General features: G+C 45.3%; 1 protein-coding gene across 6 annotated transcripts in view; it reads right to left on the reverse strand.

The window, feature by feature from the left end:
- Positions 1–22,263, reverse strand: part of LOC109874775 (supervillin) — a 117,901-nt gene that overhangs the window by 65,375 nt on the left and 30,263 nt on the right. For 2 of the 6 annotated variants that reach the window (XM_031810719.1, XM_031810722.1), the window contains exons 3-10: positions 17,561–17,652; positions 17,318–17,375; positions 16,264–16,418; positions 15,026–15,863; positions 12,569–12,658; positions 6,304–6,341; positions 5,361–5,425; positions 4,995–5,116 (exon numbers count right to left, since the gene is read on the reverse strand). In XM_031810719.1, the coding sequence (XP_031666579.1) occupies positions 4,995–5,116; positions 5,361–5,425; positions 6,304–6,341; positions 12,569–12,658; positions 15,026–15,863; positions 16,264–16,418; positions 17,318–17,375; positions 17,561–17,652 (1,458 nt within the window). Of the gene's footprint in view, positions 1–4,994; positions 5,117–5,360; positions 5,426–6,303; positions 6,342–7,267; positions 7,484–12,568; positions 12,659–15,025; positions 15,864–16,263; positions 16,419–17,317; positions 17,376–17,560; positions 17,653–22,263 lie in introns of those variants that run through there. The other 4 variants (XM_031810721.1, XM_031810720.1, XM_031810723.1 and 1 more) reach the window with 4 other exon arrangements.

The following is a 22,263-nucleotide window of genomic DNA, read 5'->3' on the forward strand; positions in this document are numbered from 1 at the left end:
AACCTGTATCCTCAGTCTACCTGACAAATCCATTCAGGTTGTATCCTCATTCAACCTTTATCCTCAGTCTACCTGACAAATCCATTCAGCTTGTATCCTCATTCAACCTGTATCCTCAGTCTACCTGACAAATCCATTTCAGCCTGTATCCTCATTCTACCTGACAAATCCATTAAGCCTGTATCAGTCGACCTGACAAATCCATTCAGCCTGTATCCTCAGTCTACCTGACAAATCCATTCAGCCTGTATCCTCAGTCTACCTGAGCAATCCATTCAGCCTGTATCCTCAGTCTACCTGACAAATCCATTCAGCCTGTATCCTCAGTCTACCTGACAAATCCATTCAGCCTGTATCCTCATTCAACCTGTATCCTCAGACTACCTGACAAATCCATTTCAGCCTGTATCCTCAGTCGCCCTGACAAATCCATTCAGCCTGTATCCTCATTCAACCTGTATCCTCAGTCTACCTGACAAATACATTCAGGTTGTATCCTCATTCAACCTGTATCCTCAGTCTACCTGACAAATCCATTCAGCTTGTATCCTCATTCAACCTGTATCCTCAGTCTACCTGACAAATCCATTTCAGCCTGTATCCTCATTCTACCTGACAAATCCATTTCAGCCTGTATCCTCAGTCGACCTGACAAATCCATTTCAACCTGTATCCTCAGTCGACCTGACAAATCCATTTCAGCCTGTATCCTCATTCTACCTGACAAATCCATTCAGCTTGTATCCTCATTCAACCTGTATCCTCAGTCTACCTGACAAATCCATTTCAGCCTGTATCCTCAGTCGACCTGACAAATCCATTCAACCTGTATCCTCAGTCGACCTGACAAATCCATTCAGCCTGTATCCTCAGTCGACCTGACAAATCCATTCAGCCTGTATCCTCAGTCGACCTGACAAATCCATTCAGCCTGTATCCTCAGTCGACCTGACAAATCCATTCAGCCTGTATCCTCAGTCGACCTGACAAATCCATTCAGCCTGTATCCTCAGTCGACCTGACAAATCCATTCAGCCTGTATCCTCAGTCGACCTGACAAATCCATTCAGCCTGTATCCTCAGTCGACCTGACAAATCCATTCAGCCTGTATCCTCAGTCGACCTGACAAATACATTCAGCTTGTATCCTCATTCAACCTGTATCCTCAGTCTACCTGACAAATCCATTTCAGCCTGTATCCTCATTCTACCTGACAAATCCATTTCAGCCTGTATCCTCAGTCGACCTGACAAATCCATTTCAACCTGTATCCTCAGTCGACCTGACAAATCCATTCAGCCTGTATCCTCAGTCTACCTGACAAATCCATTCAGCCTGTATCCTCAGTCGACCTGACAAATCCATTCAGCCTGTATCCTCAGTCGACCTGACAAATACATTCAGCTTGTATCCTCATTCAACCTGTATCCTCAGTCTACCTGACAAATCCATTTCAGCCTGTATCCTCATTCTACCTGACAAATCCATTTCAGCCTGTATCCTCAGTCGACCTGACAAATCCATTTCAACCTGTATCCTCAGTCGACCTGACAAATCCATTTCAGCCTGTATCCTCATTCTACCTGACAAATCCATTCAGCTTGTATCCTCATTCAACCTGTATCCTCAGTCTACCTGACAAATCCATTTCAGCCTGTATCCTCAGTCGACCTGACAAATCCATTTCAACCTGTATCCTCAGTCGACCTGACAAATCCATTCAGCCTGTATCCTCAGTCTACCTGACAAATCCATTCAGCCTGTATCCTCAGTCGACCTGACAAATCCATTCAGCCTGTATCCTCAGTCGACCTGACAAATACATTCAGCTTGTATCCTCATTCAACCTGTATCCTCAGTCTACCTGACAAATCCATTTCAGCCTGTATCCTCATTCTACCTGACAAATCCATTTCAGCCTGTATCCTCAGTCGACCTGACAAATCCATTTCAACCTGTATCCTCAGTCGACCTGACAAATCCATTTCAGCCTGTATCCTCATTCTACCTGACAAATCCATTCAGCTTGTATCCTCATTCAACCTGTATCCTCAGTCTACCTGACAAATCCATTTCAGCCTGTATCCTCAGTCGACCTGACAAATCCATTCAACCTGTATCCTCAGTCGACCTGACAAATCCATTCAGCCTGTATCCTCAGTCGACCTGACAAATCCATTCAGCCTGTATCCTCAGTCGACCTGACAAATCCATTCAGCCTGTATCCTCAGTCGACCTGACAAATCCATTCAGCCTGTATCCTCAGTCGACCTGACAAATCCATTCAGCCTGTATCCTCAGTCGACCTGACAAATCCATTCAGCCTGTATCCTCAGTCGACCTGACAAATCCATTCAGCCTGTATCCTCAGTCTACCTGACAAATCCATTCAGCCTGTATCCTCAGTCGACCTGACAAATCCATTCAGCCTGTATCCTCAGTCGACCTGACAAATCCATTCAACCTGAATCCTCAGTCGACCTGACAAATCCATTCAGCCTGTATCCTCAGTCGACCTGACAAATCCATTCAGCCTGTATCCTCAGTCTACCTGACAAATACATTCAGCCTGTATCCTCAGTCGACCTGACAAATCCATTCAACCTGTATCCTCAGTCGACCTGACAAATCCATTCAGCCTGTATCCTCAGTCGACCTGACAAATCCATTCAGCCTGTATCCTCAGTCGACCTGACAAATCCATTCAGCCTGTATCCTCAGTCGACCTGACAAATCCATTCAGCCTGTATCCTCAGTCGACCTGACAAATCCATTCAGCCTGTATCCTCAGTCGACCTGACAAATCCATTCAGCCTGTATCCTCAGTCGACCTGACAAATCCATTCAGCCTGTATCCTCAGTCGACCTGACAAATCCATTCAGCCTGTATCCTCAGTCGACCTGACAAATACATTCAGCTTGTATCCTCATTCAACCTGTATCCTCAGTCTACCTGACAAATCCATTTCAGCCTGTATCCTCATTCTACCTGACAAATCCATTTCAGCCTGTATCCTCAGTCGACCTGACAAATCCATTTCAACCTGTATCCTCAGTCGACCTGACAAATCCATTCAGCCTGTATCCTCAGTCTACCTGACAAATCCATTCAGCCTGTATCCTCAGTCGACCTGACAAATCCATTCAGCCTGTATCCTCAGTCGACCTGACAAATACATTCAGCTTGTATCCTCATTCAACCTGTATCCTCAGTCTACCTGACAAATCCATTTCAGCCTGTATCCTCATTCTACCTGACAAATCCATTTCAGCCTGTATCCTCAGTCGACCTGACAAATCCATTTCAACCTGTATCCTCAGTCGACCTGACAAATCCATTTCAGCCTGTATCCTCATTCTACCTGACAAATCCATTCAGCTTGTATCCTCAGTCGACCTGACAAATCCATTCAACCTGAATCCTCAGTCGACCTGACAAATCCATTCAGCCTGTATCCTCAGTCGACCAGACAAATCCATTCAGCCTGTATCCTCAGTCTACCTGACAAATACATTCAGCCTGTATCCTCAGTCGACCTGACAAATCCATTCAACCTGTATCCTCAGTCGACCTGACAAATCCATTCAGCCTGTATCCTCAGTCGACCTGACAAATACATTCAGCCTGTATCCTTAGAGAGAAGGGATCGGCAAGTTTGATGGAGGTGGGGGCAAGAAAAATTTATAAATCATAACTCCTCATGACATGCGTACCCACCCACACAGTCAGAGGGCCCACTAGCCTTCACACAGTCAGAGGGCCCCACTAGCCTTCACACAGTCAGAGGGCCCACTAGCCTTCACACAGTCAGAGGGCCCACTAGCCTTTAGTTGGCCCTAAGCTAAATGTTTTAGCGGCCCCCCCTCTTGACAGTGGACAGATATATATATATATATTTTTAAAGCAGTTTTAAAGCAAGTTTGCTGCAATTCTACACATTGTGGAGGAGAGAAGATTTAGCCACTTTAAAACTAATTTCATGAAATTCTACTCATTTTGCCATTGGGCGGAGAAAAAGGTTTGCAGTTTTTAATATGATATCTGAGTGAGAGTGACAAACGATATCAAATGGTAGCAGCCCCCCCCCCCCCCAGTAATTAGACCATGATTACTACAGGTTTAAATAGCTGCCCACTAGACTAACTTACCAATCTAAAACATTTTTGCTGACATAAGAGAGAACTGTTGATACACAACCAAATTTAGAAAATTGCACCTTGTGTATTCTACTATTCGAACTCTCAATAGTAAGTTGAGACCGACTGAGTTCCTAAAATGTTTTGGGGTGATCGGGGGCATACAGCCAGTTGCCCATCCCTGCTCTAGATAAAACAACTACAAATTAATGAGTAGGGTTTCAAAATTCTGGTAACTTTCCTAAAATACCCATGTTTTCCAGAAATCCCTGTGGAAGATTCCTGGAGTCAGAGGAAATAAGCAGAACATCCGGAATCCTCTGACCAGGATTTCTGGAGAAAAAAACCAACATATTTTGGGACGGTTACCTGAATTTTGTAACCCTATGAATAAATCAATAATATCTTCATATTAATCACAGATGGACGGTACATTCCATGCAATGTCACAAGCCAAATGATACTGAATGGAATGGAATTGCATATCTGTTAGGTAAACCCATGTCCAGTGCTCACACACACACACACACACCTGGTTGTGATGGTGCTGACTAGTGGGACTGGGGATAGGTGCTACTGTGGAGTGGACCACCACCGTTTGTGAGGACATAGCAGGACCACTTTATATGTCCAGGAAAGAGGGGACAGACAAAGCAGTCAGACAGAGAGACAGAGAGAGAGAGAGAGAGTTGAGGGAGAGAGAAAGAGTTGAGGGAGAGAGAGCGTTAAGAAACGGCGAGTTAAGAGATAGTGTCACCTTCTATTCACCAACTGTCCTCAAGCCAAATGTTTAAACCCTTGCTTTGTTAACAAAATGACCTTAGTGGCGCTCCGTAATGATCAGAGGGTGACGTACGTGTGAGCGATGTCCACTTCCTTGTTGGGGATAGGCTGTGTGTGCGAGCGGTCTTGGACTCGTAACAGACGCCTCTCACGGGACCGTGGTCTGGGAACGCAACCTGTGATCCTCTCTAGCTCCTGTGAAGGGGATCGAAGAGGAACAGTCCCAAGGAGTAAATCTCTGCTCATCAACGACATACATAAAACAATGGGAATATAATGTATGGACTGGTTTCCTGGACACGGATTAAGCCAAGTCCTGGACTGAAAAGGAGGCCCAAAGGAGGATGTCCATTGAAATATATTTTTAGTTCAGGGCTTAATCTGTGACCAGGAAATTGTCCATAAATGTAGACAACTACACACAAGGCAGATACTGTACCCTAAAAAGGGACCTCTTAGCAGCCACACTCATCTTAGCTCTCTCATCAAGCTTGTCTTCGTCAGCTGTGAAAAGGGAAGGGCAGAAAATTGATGTCAATGTCAGATCACAACATAAACCACGTTTCCATCCATTAATGAATTACCCGACGTATGAAAAGAATAGAAAATCCCAACCGGGAAGATGGAAACACGAAATGCCGGTACAATTTCATAAAAAGGCCGTCAGACAATTTGTTTGTCGGTAAAAATAATTCTGCGAGAAATGTCGGTGGAAAAATCTTTATGGGCAAATATTGATATAAAAAATCATCATATCAAAGGGAATTTTGAGCGGCGCGATATGTTGTGTGGTCCTCCCCACTAGGACTCAGGAAAGCCTGCAGTTTATTAGGCTACAGATTACAGGGTGTTCCTTTCCAATAAATATATCAAGGGTCTTATTCTGGTGACATGATGATGGATGCTTGACTGCTGTTTGACAAATAATAAATCGCTCTCATCTATAATAAACTCATAGTGTAGGTAGTCTACCCACACCGTAATTGCCAGCTGTTGGCTAGAGCAGTTTGATGGAAACACATCTCTGGTGGGAAAATGCACATATTGTTTTTTGCAGATTTTAGAACATTTGCATGGAAAATCTGTCACAAATGAGTTGGTGAAGAGTATAATGTTTTGGAATATTGCTAGGATGCCAACACTCTCACGAATTCGAACCCCCATAGCTGTGTACCTCATTTCCCTCCTTCAGGGAACAGTAGTTAAATTCATAACTTGAAGTGTTTGTATTTCCCTGACTGACAAAGTCAATTCATCTAGGCAAGTTTAGCTATCGTTCACCTCAACCATTGTGCTGTTAGATGGGGAGGCAACTACGATTTTTTTTTTTAATTAAGAGTGTTATTGGTAACTAAATGAAGCAAATCTCCATGGATACTTGCCTTCTGGGTTCTGTAACTCTATTGGAGTCAGATGAGACCTGAGGGACAAAACAAAGACAAAATTCAATAGTGGTCTTTTTCTATAAGACACAGTACAAATGACCCACAAGAGAACAAACAATCCAAGTATTGAGAGCTTAAAAATCCATCTAGCCTCCAGCATGTATCACACATGGTAACCTTATGTGTATTATCCAGTCACTCAGGTCCTTCAATACCCATCAGACTCCAGCCATCCAGTGCGAGACCCATCAGCCTTCATCCACTCTGACCTATCAGCCTTCATCCACTCTGACCTATCAGCCTTCATCCACTCTGACCTATCAGCCTTCATCCACTCTGACCTATCAGCCTTCATCCACTCTGACCTATCAGCCTTCATCCACTCTGACCTATCAGCCTTCATCCACTCTGACCTATCAGCCTTCATCCACTCTGACCCATCAGCCTTCATCCACTCTGACCCATCAGCCTTCATCCACTCTGACCCATCAGCCTTCATCCACTCTGACCCATCAGCCTTCATCCACTCTGACCTATCAGCCTTCATCCACTCTGACCTATCAGCCTTCATCCACTCTGACCTATCAGCCTTCATCCACTCTGACCTATCAGCCTTCATCCACTCTGACCTATCAGCCTTCATCCACTCTGACCTATCAGCCTTCATCCACTCTGGGCTACATCCTAATACTCTGACCTATCAGCCTTCATCCACTCTGGGCTACATCCTAATACTCTCACCCATCAGCCTTCATCCACTCTGGGCTACGTCCTAATACTCTGACCTATCAGCCTTCATCCACTCTGGGCTACGTCCTAATACTCTGACCTATCAGCCTTCATCCACTCTGGGCTACATCCTAATACTCTCACCTATCAGCCTTCATCCACTCTGGGCTACGTCCTAATACTCTGACCTATCAGCCTTCATCCACTCTGGGCTACGTCCCAATACTCTCACCTATCAGACTCTAGCCACTCTGCAGAGGTGATGGGTTGGGTCCTAAACCTCTCAGAGGACTTGCGGTTGTCCCCTGGGTTGATGTAGCGCCGCGGCTTCCTTGCCACACCACGCTCCCGATCAGCGCTCCCAGCAGCCGGATCTACTTCCATAGCAGTTAGCTCTACTTTAGTCAGCTCCCTTTTAGGGTCGTAATTAGGGATGGATATAATGACGACGGTAACATAAAATGAGAATAATGTTGAGAGATCAAATGGGCAGTTCAATACTGATGATATGTTTAGTACGTCTTCCACAGCAATCCAGGTTAGAGCACGACCACACCCCAAAAAATATTATCTGTCCCCAAAATCTGAGAATTTGTCAGCAGCCCAATTGTGTATGAACCCTCACACAGCACAACATGCAGCAACAAACCACACATGTTTGCCCAACAGGCTGACAGAATGTCCAAGCAGGTGGCTTAACAAATAGTAATTTACACCTCAAACAGGCCTAGATCTCAATATCACGTTTGACTATGCAATACACTGCCCTAAAATGCACACAAGCACCAACACCTCAAGCCTCATAATAGGATGATGGTCTACATTAGTGTTATGTAATTAACCACATCATACGTATTTAAGAGTCTGTAGCTAGCCAGTGGTATCCATGCTGTTCCACCTACAGCTCTGGCTTCCTGTTGGCGTTCTCCAGGTACGAGTGTCGGAGCTGGGCCACAGAGACCCTGGTGTCCAGTGCTCCCACCTCCCCGTTTGGTAGCACCCCCATCTCCACCCCTCCCTCCCTGGCCAGCTGAGCTGCTGTCCTCTCCATGCTCCTGTCGGCAGCTGGGCGCTGGCTCAAGCCGATGTCGGACATGGAGCGTGTGCGGACCTTGGGCTTGGGGGGCCTGTGTGTCCCAGCTGGCTCCATGCTACTGGGTTTGGCCTGGGGGAGGGAGGCGCCACTCTGGAGGTAGACGGCCGAGTCACTGCCTCTATGTTGCCCAGGCTGACACTGGCTCTGCTGGCGGAGGGGCTGCTGTCTGGGCTGGGCGTGGGAAGAGATCTCCATGGGCCTGGCTGGACCTGTCTCCTCTGTGTCCTGGATGTGGCTAGACCAGTGCTGTGGTTGCTGCTGGACCCTGTCCTGAGGCCTAGTCTCCCACTCTTTTGAATCCTCCCGACTGGTTCTCCCCCCCCAGGTGCCGTAGCTCTCCCACTCCCGCTCCCCTCTCTGGGGGTCGTCCACGCTCTTCTCCCTGCGGCGGATGTCCAAGGGCAGCACGGCCTTCCTGCTCTTTAGCAGACCCTCAGTGAGGACCTCTTCTCTCAGAACCTGCCTGCCCTCCATGTGGGTCGTGTAGATGTGGTCGGCACTGACCTTCCTCCTCTGGGGCACCACCTCCACCACCAGGGGGTCCATGGTTGTTCGCTGGTGGCCCAAGGCAGGGCCTGATGTGTGGGTGTGTGGTACTGAGGCGTGGTGGTCTGGGATGTGGACGTAGGCAGGCTGGGAGGGCTGAGAGGAGGGGGCAGTCTTTTGATAGGTGACAGGGTCAGAGTTGTGACCGCGCTGGGACAGGTGGTGAGCTGTGGTGGTGTGAGCCCGATCACGCTGTCTGTTCACTCGGGGCTCTGGAGCCAGAACCCGCTCTGCTGGGACCATTCGGACTCCACTGTCATCTTTTGACATTCTCTCTCTTACTCTGGTTCTTAAAAAGGGGGAAGGATGGATGAACTAACTTCAGATATCAAAGGCTATTAAACAGACACCCAAATAAACTATAGTCAGTGCCCCGTTGTTCCAAATGTCACCTTATTCACTTCATAGTGCCCTATGGGCCCTGGACAAAAGTAGTGCATTATATAGGGAATTGGGTTCCATTTGAGATGCACACCAAGTCAACTATAAAAGTGAGTAAATCCAGTGATTATTAATTTAAGGATGACATTAATCTAGGGTCAACAAACAAGGAGATATAAAGACAACAGTAGACAAATAACATCCATCTGACTGACAGAACTGTGTCACAAGTTCAGCTAGTGACATCAGGCTCCATGTTGTAGTTCAATACTAATCCTTGCTGAGTCATCTCTAGCTCACTCTAATTTCTCTTGGCCAAAGTGTGAGCAAGCCTAAACTATTTTCCTGTTCAGGTCATGTTAAGCTGTGTCCCAAATGGCACCCTATATAGTGCAATACATTTGACCAGGGCGCTGATCGGACCAAATAGGGACTAGAATGCCATTTGTGGATTTATCCTTAATCTCCTCGTACACCACTAAGCCAACCCTAATTGATGGGCTGCTGCTTCATTTGCCATGGAAGGAGTTTAAAGAGTATACACGCTACACAGAGACAGCACATCTCCATTTAGACCTAACACTTAACCTAGCGTTACTGGGAAGATCAGTCCACACATACAGTAGCCTAACAGTTCTATTACGCCAAACATCCTTGTCCCTCACGGCCATCTGTAAAATGGTATAGACTCAGTTTGATGCCCTCTGAAGACGCTTGGACCTTCTTTTGATGTTTTCAGTGGTATTAACAAACACGCCCCCATAAAGAAAATGAGAATTAAAAACAGGTTCAACCCCTGGTTCGACCGTGATCTTGCAGAGTTACTCCACTTCAAGAACGGCATTTGGCGAAAGACTCACACATACTCAGGCTGACTGGCTCTCATTCAAGCAAATGAGAAATAATAGCACTCAGGCTAGTCATAATCCACACATACAGTAGCCTGAATGTGGTCTGACAGTTCCATTATGCCAACCATCCTTGTCCCTCACTGTCATGTTTGGCTTGACAAACACTAACAGCAATGGAGTTGGCAAGAGCACAAACAGATGTAGGATCAGGCTATGCTACATAAATTGCACAAATACTATGTTGGTTTGAAGTGATGGCCACTTAAACACCCGGGAGGCCAAAGTTAGTTACTTAAGGAACAGTTCTCTCTCTGTGGGTCTAACCCCAAGAAGTTCTGGAAAACGGTTAAAGACCTGGAGAATAAACCCTCCTCCTCACAGCTGTCCATGTCCCTTCATGTTGATGATGTGGCTGTTACTGACGAGAAGCACATGGCTGAGCTCCTTAATCCCCACTTCATTAAGTCAGGATTCCTATTTGACTCAGCCATGCCTCCTTGCCCGTCAAACATTTCCTCATGTCACAAATAGTAGCGAGGCTATAACAGTAGAATTTTACATACACTAACAGGCTGACTACTCCACTCGCTGAAAAATACATTTAGAAATCTATATTATCCAATTATTGCACCCACACTGCTCGCGCGCGCCAACGAGCATCTGAGTTGCCAAGGGCTAAAATAGAAGTCAGTTCTATTTCTGACGCAGATCGCGCTGCAAGACCTCAGGGGGGAAAAAAAGTGTAGACCTCCACAAGCCTGGTTCATCCTTAGGAGCAATTTCCAAACACCTGAAGGTACCATGTTCATCTGTACAAACAATAGTATGCAAGTATAAACACCATGGGACTACGCAGCCATCATACCGCTCAGGGAGATGACGCGTTCTGTCTCCAAGAGATGAACATTCTTTTGTGCAAAAAGTGCAAATCAATCCCAGAACAGCAAAGGACCTTGTGATGATGCTGGAGGAAACCAGTTCAAAAGTATATATCCACAGTAAAATGAGTCCTATAGTCACATAACCTGAAAGGCCGCTCAGCAAGGAAGAAGCCACTGCTCCAAACCACCATAAAAAAAGCCAAACAACGGTTTGCAACGCCACATGGGGACAAAGATCGTACTTTTTGGAGAAATGTCCTCTGGTCTGATGAAACAAAAATAGAACTGTTTGGCCATAATGACCATCGTTATGTTTGGAGGAAAAAGGGGGAGGCGTGCAAGGCGAAGATCACCATTCTTCGTGAAACACAGGTGGCAGCATCATGTTGTGGGGGTGCTTTGCTGCAAAATAGATGGCATAAGGAAGGAAACTTATGTGGATATATTGAAGCAACATCTCAAGACATCAGTCTGTAAGTTAAAGCTTGGTCGCAAATGGGTCTTCCAAATGGACAATGACCCCAAGCATACTTCCAAAGTTGTGGAAAAATGTCCTAAGGACAACAAAGTCAAGGTATTGGAGTGGCTATCACAAAGCCCTGACCTCAATCCCATAGAACATGTGTGGGCAGAACTGAAAAAGCGTGTGTGTGCAAGGAGGCCTTACAAACCTGACTCAGTTACACCAGCTCTGTCAGGAGGAATGGGCCAAAATTCACCCAATTTATTGTGGGAAGCTTGAGGAAGGCTACATGAAACATTTGACCCAAGTTAAACAATTTAAAGGGCAATGCTACCAAATACTAATAGAGTGTATGTAAACTTCTGACCCACTGGGAATGTGATGAAGAAATAAAGAAATAAAAGCTGAAATAAATCACTCTCTACTATTATTGTTATCCAGAGGAGTAGTGTTAAGTGTTTTTCACAAAATTAAAAATGACAGAAAATCCCTCACAGTGGAACTTATGGGTCCCCGAGGCAAGAGAAGGACATATGGACATATGAAGGACATATGTACCAAATTTCATGAACTTTGGTCAAACTGTGTGAGGGGTGTGACCTTTCAAAGTGATAGCGCCACCATCTGGCCAATCAGTGTATTTTTCGTAAATGCCGCATCTCTATGGCAAGAGACATCATTCACCCAAGTTTCGTCAAAATCGGACCAGTGCTGTCTGAGATATTACCTGCGACGTACGGACAGAGAAAGATTAACAGTCTCCTCCCGGATTTCATTGTGGGGGACAATTACTCAAGTGTGACCAAAGCATTCACTTGTGGCAGTTGTGTGCAACAGGTTTACGATTCCCTGATAAGCATGTTTGATGACATTTGAAAGATAGATTTTTCTTAACATCGTAAGACACTAAGTGAATGAAGCATGCAAAATGTTGATTACAAGTTAAGCACCTGTTAACTTGGAGATTACAAGATTATTAGGGGAATGCTAACTATGATTATATAATATCCACACACACTATTAGGGTATCCTTCGGGAGGATGGGTTAGGGAAGTGTTTTGGGGTCTACATGTCAAACACACTCATACCGTACACAGACCTGGGTTCAAATACTATTTGAAATCGTTTCAAATACTGTATCTGTGCTTGATTGAACTTGCCTGGTACAATGAAACCAATAGAAAAGGTATTGAAAGCGCAAACCCTGCCTACCTGGCACTCCAGGCAGGCTAAAGCAAACATTGAAAGTATCTGAAAGGTTTCAAATAGTATTTGAACCCAGGTCTGCCCATACAATATGTTCCTACTACAGTACCTGGATGGCCAGCTGATAAGAGACTGAGAGGCAGCATCACCTTCGGAGTCTGTCTGGAGAGACCAGTCGCTCTGAGACAAGGCTGCCAGGCTACAGGAAAAGACAGACTGGGCCATTAGAATAACTACAGGTACCTACCAAAATAAAGGAAGCACTTGAGTAAATGAGGAATACAAAGCAAACTGACAGCAGGTGCACACACACACACACACACACACACACACACACACTTCCAAAGTTAATTAAGCAATTAACATCCCATCATGCTTAGGGTCACGTATAAAAATGCCATGTTGCCCATTATATTAGCTACCAAGAAGAGATCTAAGTGGCTTTGAAAGAGGGGTTTCAAAGGGGGTTTAAAGTGTCTCAGTCACCAGATCTCAATTGAACACTAATGGAAGATACCGGAGCGGCTCCTGAGACAGCGCTTTACATCACCGTCAACAAAACACCAAATGATGGGATTTCTCTTGGAAGAGATCCACACACTTGTAGAATCTATTTTGGCGTCACATGGTGACCCAATGGCCTATTAAGACACTTTGTTGGTGTTTCCTGTATTTTGTCACCAACTAATGACGAATCATTTAATTCCTCAACTGATTTTCTGAGAACCGAGGTTCTTACCGTTGACCTGTCTAACTGTAACTAAGTACCGAGGTTCCTACCGTTGACCTGTCTAACTGTAACTAAGTACCGAGGTTCCTACCGTTGACCTGTCTAACTGTAACTAAGTACCGAGGTTCCTACCGTTGACCTGTCTAACTGTAACTAAGTACCGAGGTTCCTACCGTTGACCTGTCTAACTGTAACTAAGTACCGAGGTTCCTACCGTTGACCTGTCTAACTATAACTAAGTACTGAGGTTCCTACCGTTGACCTGTCTAACTGTAACTAAGTACCGGGGTTCCTACCATTGACCTGTTTAACTGCCCGTATCAATGTTATGGTTAAAGTCTGACGCAACACTGGGCCAGGGACACACTGATAATGTATCTCTGTGATTCTGTAGCAGCTGGTGTTGTGTCCTCCTCGCAGCCTTTCGGGCCGGTGTTTACAGAACATTTGATACTGTCGGATTAGAATTTAAAGGGCTTATCTCCAAAAGGCACATTAGACATTTTCTCTGCTTCTGTGCTGGAAGGAGTCTCCCTGTTGCAACTTGTGTTAAACTAGATTGATTTACGATTGACTAATCTGTGACTGCTCTTCTCTTAAATTCAGCTGAAAAAGCCCCTTTAAACCCGTCTAGCTATAATAAGTACATAGTAGGTCTAGCTACATCGATATACTGGGCGTCAGCAACAGTATCACATCCTGAGTCTGTCTGGAGAGACCAGTGGCTCTGAGACAAGGTTGCCAGGCTACAGGACAATACATAGAGTTTTGAACTGTGCCATTAGACCTATACAATAACAGAGCAGGACATAATGGGCCTGCATAGTGTTTCAGACAGGTTAAAGATCATTTAGCCAGGCCTAGAAACACTACACTTAGCAAGTGTAGCGATAGCAGTAGTATCTGAAACGTGTGCTCTCTCCCCCTCTTTCTCTGGTCTGGCCTCAGGTCTGCCTCACAGGGCAAGCTGTGAAACCCAACCCACTGAACAACCCCCCCCCGTAATTGATAGTTCCCTCTACCCCCTCTCAAACGCACCCAGTACCCCATCTAAGGACCCTGATGAGACCCTGGCAGGCAGAGCACCTCTATGAAAGCAGAGCAGTGCTTAGCGTGATAGAACACTGTGACCACAGTCTGGATACAGCCCCTAAATGGCACAATTAACACACTGTTACCAAGGGCAACAACATACAGCAACTAATCCTTAAAGTGGTCAGTCAATGCTGAAAGCAACCAGAGTTGATACAGAGATCGAACTTATGTGAGAGCGTGTTATTATAAAATGGCCATGACCTAATGTGAACTCATAGAAAACATTACTGATGACCTGAAGGTTCAAGCCTGACAAAAACCGCAGGAGCATTCATTAGTGTGAGGGTGTCTATTTTTTGGTATCTTATTAGGATCCCCATTCACTGTTGCAAAAACAGCAGCTACTCTTCCTGGGGTCCACACAAAACACAACATAATACAGCCATGAGGTGTTTCTTCTGGTTTTTTTAAAACCAGATTTGCTTTTCATCTGAGCAAAATGAGTTCCATGCAATACTGGTCTCTTTATAATACTGGTCTCTTTATAATACTGGTCTCTTTAGAATACTGGTCTCTTTAGAATACTGGTCTCTTTAGAATACTGGTCTCTTTAGAATACTGGTCTCTTTAGAATACTGGTCTCTTTCTTGATTTTGTTCTGGATTTGGGGACGGTCTGTATTTTAGGAGTTTGTTCTTTCTACCAGCAACTTATTGGATGTGCATACAGTACAACTTGTTCCATTGATCAAACTCAATGGAGACAGAGTGCATCATAATAGCAAAGCTGATTTGAACTCACCCATGTCTGCTGAGGACGGCCTGAGCCTGCTGTTCGACGAACAGGTCCCCGGGGGAGATGCCGTAGGGCAGGGAGGCTCGGCAGGCTGTCAGGGGGGAGCTGGGGACGGCATCCACTCTGTAAGACTCCCTGGATGAGGCCCTGGATGAAGGGGGACTGAGATGCTGGTCCAGAGGGCTGGCCTGGGGAAGGGTCTGCTGGGGTTGGGTATTGAGGGTATCCTGTGGCCTACTGCTGGCTCCTCTGGGCCCTCCTGCCATTGTCCTCTCCTGGGCCAGCCGATAGTTCTCGAGATTTATCATACTCTCCCGATCTGAGAAGGTGGTGGCCCGGGTGGGCGGAGGGGCCAGGGTATGGGCAGAACCGTGGCCTGGGGAAGGAGCTTGTTCAGCCTCAGCAGGGTGAGCCTGCATGAAGACCCGGCCCAGTCTGGAGCTGTAGGGAGCCCTGCGAGAACTCTCCCTCCCTCCTTCTCTTCCCTCCTCCACCTCCTCTCTCTCTCTCCTACGCTCGGTGACTGCTGGGGCCCCTCTGTCGGAGACGTCAGACTCTCTACGTGAGCGCGAGTAACGGGGGGAGTAGTCCATGTTGATCTCCTGATCCAGGACGACGCCGTAACGCTCAGAGAGTTGGCGACGGCGCTCGGCTTTGTAGCGGGCGATCCGTTCAGCCTTGGAGCTGACTGGGTCCCCTGGGCCGCCAGGGAGGGATAGGACAGGCTCCGTGTGGGGCTGGGCGGCTGGTCCAGGCTGGTCCTCCGGGCTGGCCCTGGACCGTCTGTCTGGGGAGGACACCTGCATCTGTGGGATCTCCATGTCTTCTCTGCTGTAACGTTTCACTGTGGAACCAGAGGGAGACAAACACACAGTCATGATGTGTCCCAAATGTCACTACTGCCTATATCGTGCCCACGTTATGACCAGAGCTGTATCAAATTCAAAATCTGGACCTCGAAGCCAGTTCCACTGAGTTTTCTTTTCATTGTTCCCCTCTAAATCAGGGACTCATTTAGACCTGGGACACCAGGTGGGTGCAATTAATTATCAGGTAGAATAGAAAAGCAACAGGCTCCCGACCAGGCTCCGGGTAAGAGTTAGATACCTGTGATATAGGGAATAGGGTGGCATTTGGAACACACGCTAAATCATACGAACACAACGTCTCAAACATGGCATGACACGATGAGTTGGCAAGGGAGCAGAAACAGGTTGTCACCCAAACGTGGTCAGCATACATACGCATGATTGGCTCACAGGGGTCTGAGGCCCGGGTGTATCGTGGCAGGTCCTCCTCCAGGATACGGTTGACCACCAGGCCGGCACAGCTGGGCGTCAGGGCAGGAGGAACGTCACTCTCTATACCCTCTAGATGCCTTGCTATCCTCTCCTTCCTGCTTCATACCAGACAGGTGGATACAGAGATTACTGTGTTATCACAGTGAAACAGTTTGCTTATTTATTTAACCTTTATTTTATCAGAGAGTCCCATTGAGACCAAGGTCTATTTTGCAAGGGAGCCCTGCATCTCAACAATTGCACAATGAAGGTAGGAAATACACTCACAAAACAAATACAAATCATGAAAAACAACCACATTCTTCAAAAGGAAGAAAGGGATAAACAGGACATCCAGAAATATTCAATATCAGAATTTCTGGAAAACCTGGGAATTTTGGGAAAGTTAACTAAATTTTGTCACCCTACTGTAGTAGCAACATGAAACGGTCTGAGGTAACTATGACAGTGGATGAGGACTGAAAGGATGTATGGAAACGGTCTGAGGTAACGATGACAGTGGATGAGGACTGAAAGGATGTATGGAAACGGTCTGAGGTAACGATGACAGTGGATGAGGACTGAAAGGATGTATGGAAACGGTCTGAGGTAACGATGACAGTGGATGAGGACTAAAAGGATGTATGGAAACGGTCTGAGGTAACTATGACAGTGGATGAGGACTAAAAGGATGTATGGAAACGGTCTGAGGTAACTATGACAGTGGATGAGAACTAAAAGGATGTATGGAAACGGTCTGAGGTAACGATGACAGTGGATGAGAACTAAAAGGATGTATGGAAACGGTCTGAGGTAACTATGACAGTGGATGAGAACTAAAAGGATGTATGGAAACGGTCTGAGGTAACTATGACAGTGGATGAGGCCTAAAAGGATGTATGGAAACGGTCTGAGGTAACTATGACAGTGGATGAGAACTAAAAGGATGTATGGAAACGGAGGGACAGAGGGAGGGTGGTCATTGTCAAGGGTTCTGAATACACAAATGGAAACATACCTGTTCATTTCCAAATCAATAGAGACAACACTTTCAAAATGTTTCTTTAAATCTGAAACTGGGAAGGAAAAACAAAATTACAAAACATGATGGATTCCTATTTTAAAGGATGAATCCCAAATAGCACCCTATTCCCTATCTAGTGCACCACTTTGGACAAGAGCCCTATGGGTCCTGTTCAGACGTAGTGCCAAGGGAATAAGGTGCCATTAGGATGCAGTCGGTGTTCGGGATGCAACACACCTTTGGGAAGGACTGCCAGAAGATTTGCGTCGAGATCAGTAGCACTCCTTACCAGTGCAGTCTTGTCCCGGAATGAATAGTCGTTCTGAAAGCTGAAAGTTCAGATGAATCTAGCATCATATTATGAGACTTGCTATTCAAGATGTACAGTGCCTTCAGAAAGTATTCAGACCCCTTGGATTTTTCTACATCTTGTTACGTTACAGCCTTATTCTAAAATTGATTAAATAGTTTTTTTCCCCCTCATCAATCTACACATAATACCCCATAATGACAAAGCAAAAACAGGTTTAGAAATGTTTGCTAATTTATTAAAAATAAAAACTGAAATATCACAAGTATTCAGACCCTTCACTCAGTACTTTGTTGAAGCACCTTTGGCAGCGATTACAGCATCGAGTCTTCTTGGGTATGATGCTATAAGCTTGGCACACCTGTATTTGGGGAGTTTCTCCCATTCTTTTCTGCAGAGCCTTTCAAGCTCTGTCAGGTTGGATGGGGAGCATTTCTAAAGGACATTCAGAGAGACTTGTCTGAAGCCACTTCTGCATTTTCTTGGCTGTGTGCTTAGGATCATTGTCCTGTTGGTGAACCTTTGCCCCATTCTGAGGTCCTGAGCAGGTTTTCATCAAGGATCTCTGTATTTTGCTCCGTTCATCTTTACATCGATCCTAGTCTCCCAGTCCCTGCCGCTGAAAAACATCCCCACAGCATGATGCTGCCACCACCATGCTTCACCGTAGGGATGGTGCCAGGCTTCCTCCAGACATGACGCTTGGCTTTCAGGCCAAGAATCTTGTTTCTCATGGTCTGAGAGTCCTTTAGGTGCAAACTCCAAGAGGGATGTCATGTGCCTTTTACTGAGGAGTGGCTTCCGTCTCGCCAATCTACCATAAAGGCCTGATTGGTGGAGTGCTCCAGAGATGGGAGAACGTTCCAGAAGGACAACCATCTCCACAGAACTCTAGAGCTCTGTCAGAGTGACCATAAGGTTCTTGGTCACCTCCCTAATCAAAGCCCTTTTCCCCCGATTGCTCAGTTTGACAGGGTGGCCAGCTCTAGGAAGAAAGAGTCTTGGTGGTTCCAAACTTCTTCCATTTAAGAATTGAGGCCACTGTTCTTAGCGACCATTCTGCAGAATTGTTTTGGTACCCTTCCCCAGATCTGTGCCTCGACACAATCCTGTCTCGGAGCTCTACGGACAGTTCTGTCAACCTCATGGCTTGCTTTTCGCTCTGACATGCTCTGATCAACTGTTGGACCTTATGTAGACCGATTTGTGCCTTTCCAAATCATGTCTAATCAGTTGAATTTACCACAGGTGAACTCCAATCAAGTTGTAAACATCAAGGATGATCAGTGTAAACAGGATGGACCTGAGCTTAATTTTGAGTCTCATAGTAAAGGGTCTGAATACTAATAAATAAGTAAATAAATAAGATATTTCTTTTTTGTTTGTTTATGTTCTCTTTGTCATTATGGGGTAGTGTGTGTAGACTGAGGAATTGTTTTTATTGAATCCATTTTAGAATAAAATTAAAATTAAATCAAAGTAACAATGTGGAAAACGTAAACTGGTCTGAATACATTCTGAAGGCACTGTATATACATGTACGATATATTCCAGTGTTCAGTAAGGTACCAACACAAATTCATACAGGATACATCTCACATAATGGATATCAAATTACTCTAGTCATACATGTCATTGTCTCAGACAGAACAACCTATAGGGGCAGGATCCCATCTCCTGTTTCTGTCGTGCGAGGCAGCTTGATATACAAGTACACCTCTTGGACAGCACGCTAGCCTATCTAGCCTAAATCGCAGGACGCTAGCCTAAATCGCAGGACGCTAGCCTAAATCGCAGGACGCTAGCCTAAATCGCAGGACGCTAGCCTAAATCGCAGGACGCTAGCCTAAATCGCAGGACGCTAGCCTAAATCGCAGGACGCTAGCCTAATCGCAGGGCCACAATCTATCTTCTTAATGCGGAGTGTCAAGCAGAGAGGAATAGGGTTCCATTTTTTGACTCTTTGGTCCAACTCAAAATGAGATGGAATGTCCAACCTTCCAATCTCAGGGTGGACACCAACCACAAGGCCACTGAGTTGGTGACGGTAATAAACCATTTGAAGGTTGTGAAGTCAACATGTCTACTACTATTACTATATTCACTGCCTTTACAAAAGGGTCGATCTGCAGCTGCTACATACATGTTTGGACTTAGAAATGAATGATATACTGTATTAATGATATAAGTATACTGTATTAATGATATAAGTATACTGTATTAATGATATAAGTATACAACTTACAAATGCCTCATGTGCTTAGTTCAACTGACGTACCCCATCAGAGTAAACATTTTGTTTTACTCCAATGTTTACAAAACAACCACAATGTAAACACGTGAGCCTTAAAACATGGTCAAATCTATAATTGTAATATCATGGATGGTTAGTCCTTGCATCCATAGCTCTGTCTAGACATTTGAGAGTGGTTACATTTCTCCAGACCCATCCCTTAGCTTTATACCGAAACAGTAGTGGGACGAGCGCTTTGTTATCGTTTCAACTGCAGATTGTCCCTTTAAGGGAATAAACATCTCGTCAGTCCCCATGGTCTGGTCAGTCCCCATGGTCTGGTCAGTCCCCATGGTCTGGTCAGTCCCCATGGTCTGGTCAGTCCCCATGGTCAGTGCAGGTAATGTTGTACTATGCTGAGCCATCCACTTCCGCGAGGGAGGGAGGGATCTAGCTAAGAATGAGGCTAACAAGACCTGGCACAGGTTAACCCCTAACCCCAACATGGCCCACCTCCAGGAAACCATCAGGATCATGTATTAGTGGCTTTATAGAGGGGAATCAAAAGGATACAGTGCCTTGCGAAAGTATTTGGCCCCCTTGAACTTTGCGACCTTTTGCCACATTTCAGGCTTCAAACATAAAGATATAAAACTGTATTTTTTTGTGAAGAATCAACAACAAGTGGGACACAATCATGAAGTGGAACGACATTTATTGGATATTTCAAACTTTTTTAACAAATCAAAAACTGAAAAATTGGGCGTGCAAAATTATTCAGCCCCTTTACTTTCAGTGCAGCAAACTCTCCAGAAGTTCAGTGAGGATCTGTAATCAAGTCTCCGTATAAATGCACCTGCACTGCGATAGTCTCAGAGGTCCGTTAAAAGCGCAGAGAGCATCATGAAGAACAAGGAACACACCAGGCAGGTCCGAGATACTGTTGTGATATAAAAAGATTTCCCAAGCTTTAAACATCCCAAGGAGCACTGTGCAAGCGATAATATTGAAATGGAAGGAGTATCAGACCACTGCAAATCTACCAAGACCTGGCCGTCCCTCTAAACTTTCAGCTCATACAAGGAGAAGACTGATCAGAGATGCAGCCAAGAGGCCCATGATCACTCTGGATGAACTGCAGAGATCTACAGCTGAGGTGGGAGACTCTGTCCATAGGACAACAATCAATCAGTCGTATATTGCACAAATCTGGCCTTTATTGAAGAGTGGCAAGAAGAAAGCCATTTCTTAAAGATATCCATAAAAAGTGTTGTTTAAAGTTTGCCACAAGCCACCTGGGAGACACACCAAACATGTGGAAGGTGCTCTGGTCAGATGAAACCAAAATGGAACTTTTTGGCAACAATGCAAAACGTTATGTTTGGCGTAAAAGCAACACAGCTCATCACCCTGAACACCCCCTATCCCCACTGTCAAACATGGTGGTGGCAGCATCATGGTTTGGGCCTGCTTTTCTTCAGCAGGGACAGGGAAGATGGTTAAAATTGATGGGAAGATGGATGGAGCCAAATACAGGACCATTCTGGAAGAAAACCTGATGGAGTCTGCAAAAGACCTGAGACTGGGACGGAGATTTGTCTTCCAACAAGACAATGATCCAAAACATAAAGCAAAATCTACAATGGAATGGTTCAAAAATAAACATATCCAGGTGTTAGAATGGCCAAGTCAAAGTCCAGACCTGAATCCAATCGAGAATCTGTGGAAAGAACTGAAAACTGCTGTTCACAAATGCTCTCCATCCAACCTCACTGAGCTCGAGCTGTTTTGCAAGGAGGAATGGAAAAAAATGTCAGTCTCTCGATGTGCAAAACTGATAGAGACATACCCCAAGCGACTTACAGCTGTAATCGCAGCAAAAGGTGGCGCTACAAAGTATTAACTTAAGGGGGCTGAATAATTTTGCACACCCAATTTTCAGTTTTTGATTTGTTAAAAAAGTTTGAAATATCCAATAAATGTTGTTCCACTTCATGATTGTGTCCCACTTGTTGTTGATTCTTCACAAAAAAATACAGTTTTATATCTTTATGTTTGAAGCCTGAAATGTGGCAAAAGGTCGCAAAGTTCAAGGGGGCCGAATACTTTCGCAAGGCACTGTACATAGCCAGGCAAATATCTTCTAAACATCTCTGCTGTCACAATGACACACCGACTCCGACCCTCTTACTTGTCAATCAAAAGATTTTACAATGGTCCCCAGTGCGAAACAGTACAACTAGCTTTGAACAAATTAAAGGATGGAAATGCTTCAGTTTCAGGAGTATGTTAATTCCATCAGTATAGAAAGAGACTACTGAATATGGCAGACAAAGCAATCCTAATAGAGGAACTACTGTTCTTCCATTTGAACAAAGCATCTTGGGATAAGCTGCT

Source organism: Oncorhynchus kisutch, linkage group LG30 (genome assembly GCF_002021735.2).
Source record: "Oncorhynchus kisutch isolate 150728-3 linkage group LG30, Okis_V2, whole genome shotgun sequence".
Lineage (NCBI taxonomy): Eukaryota > Metazoa > Chordata > Actinopteri > Salmoniformes > Salmonidae > Oncorhynchus > Oncorhynchus kisutch.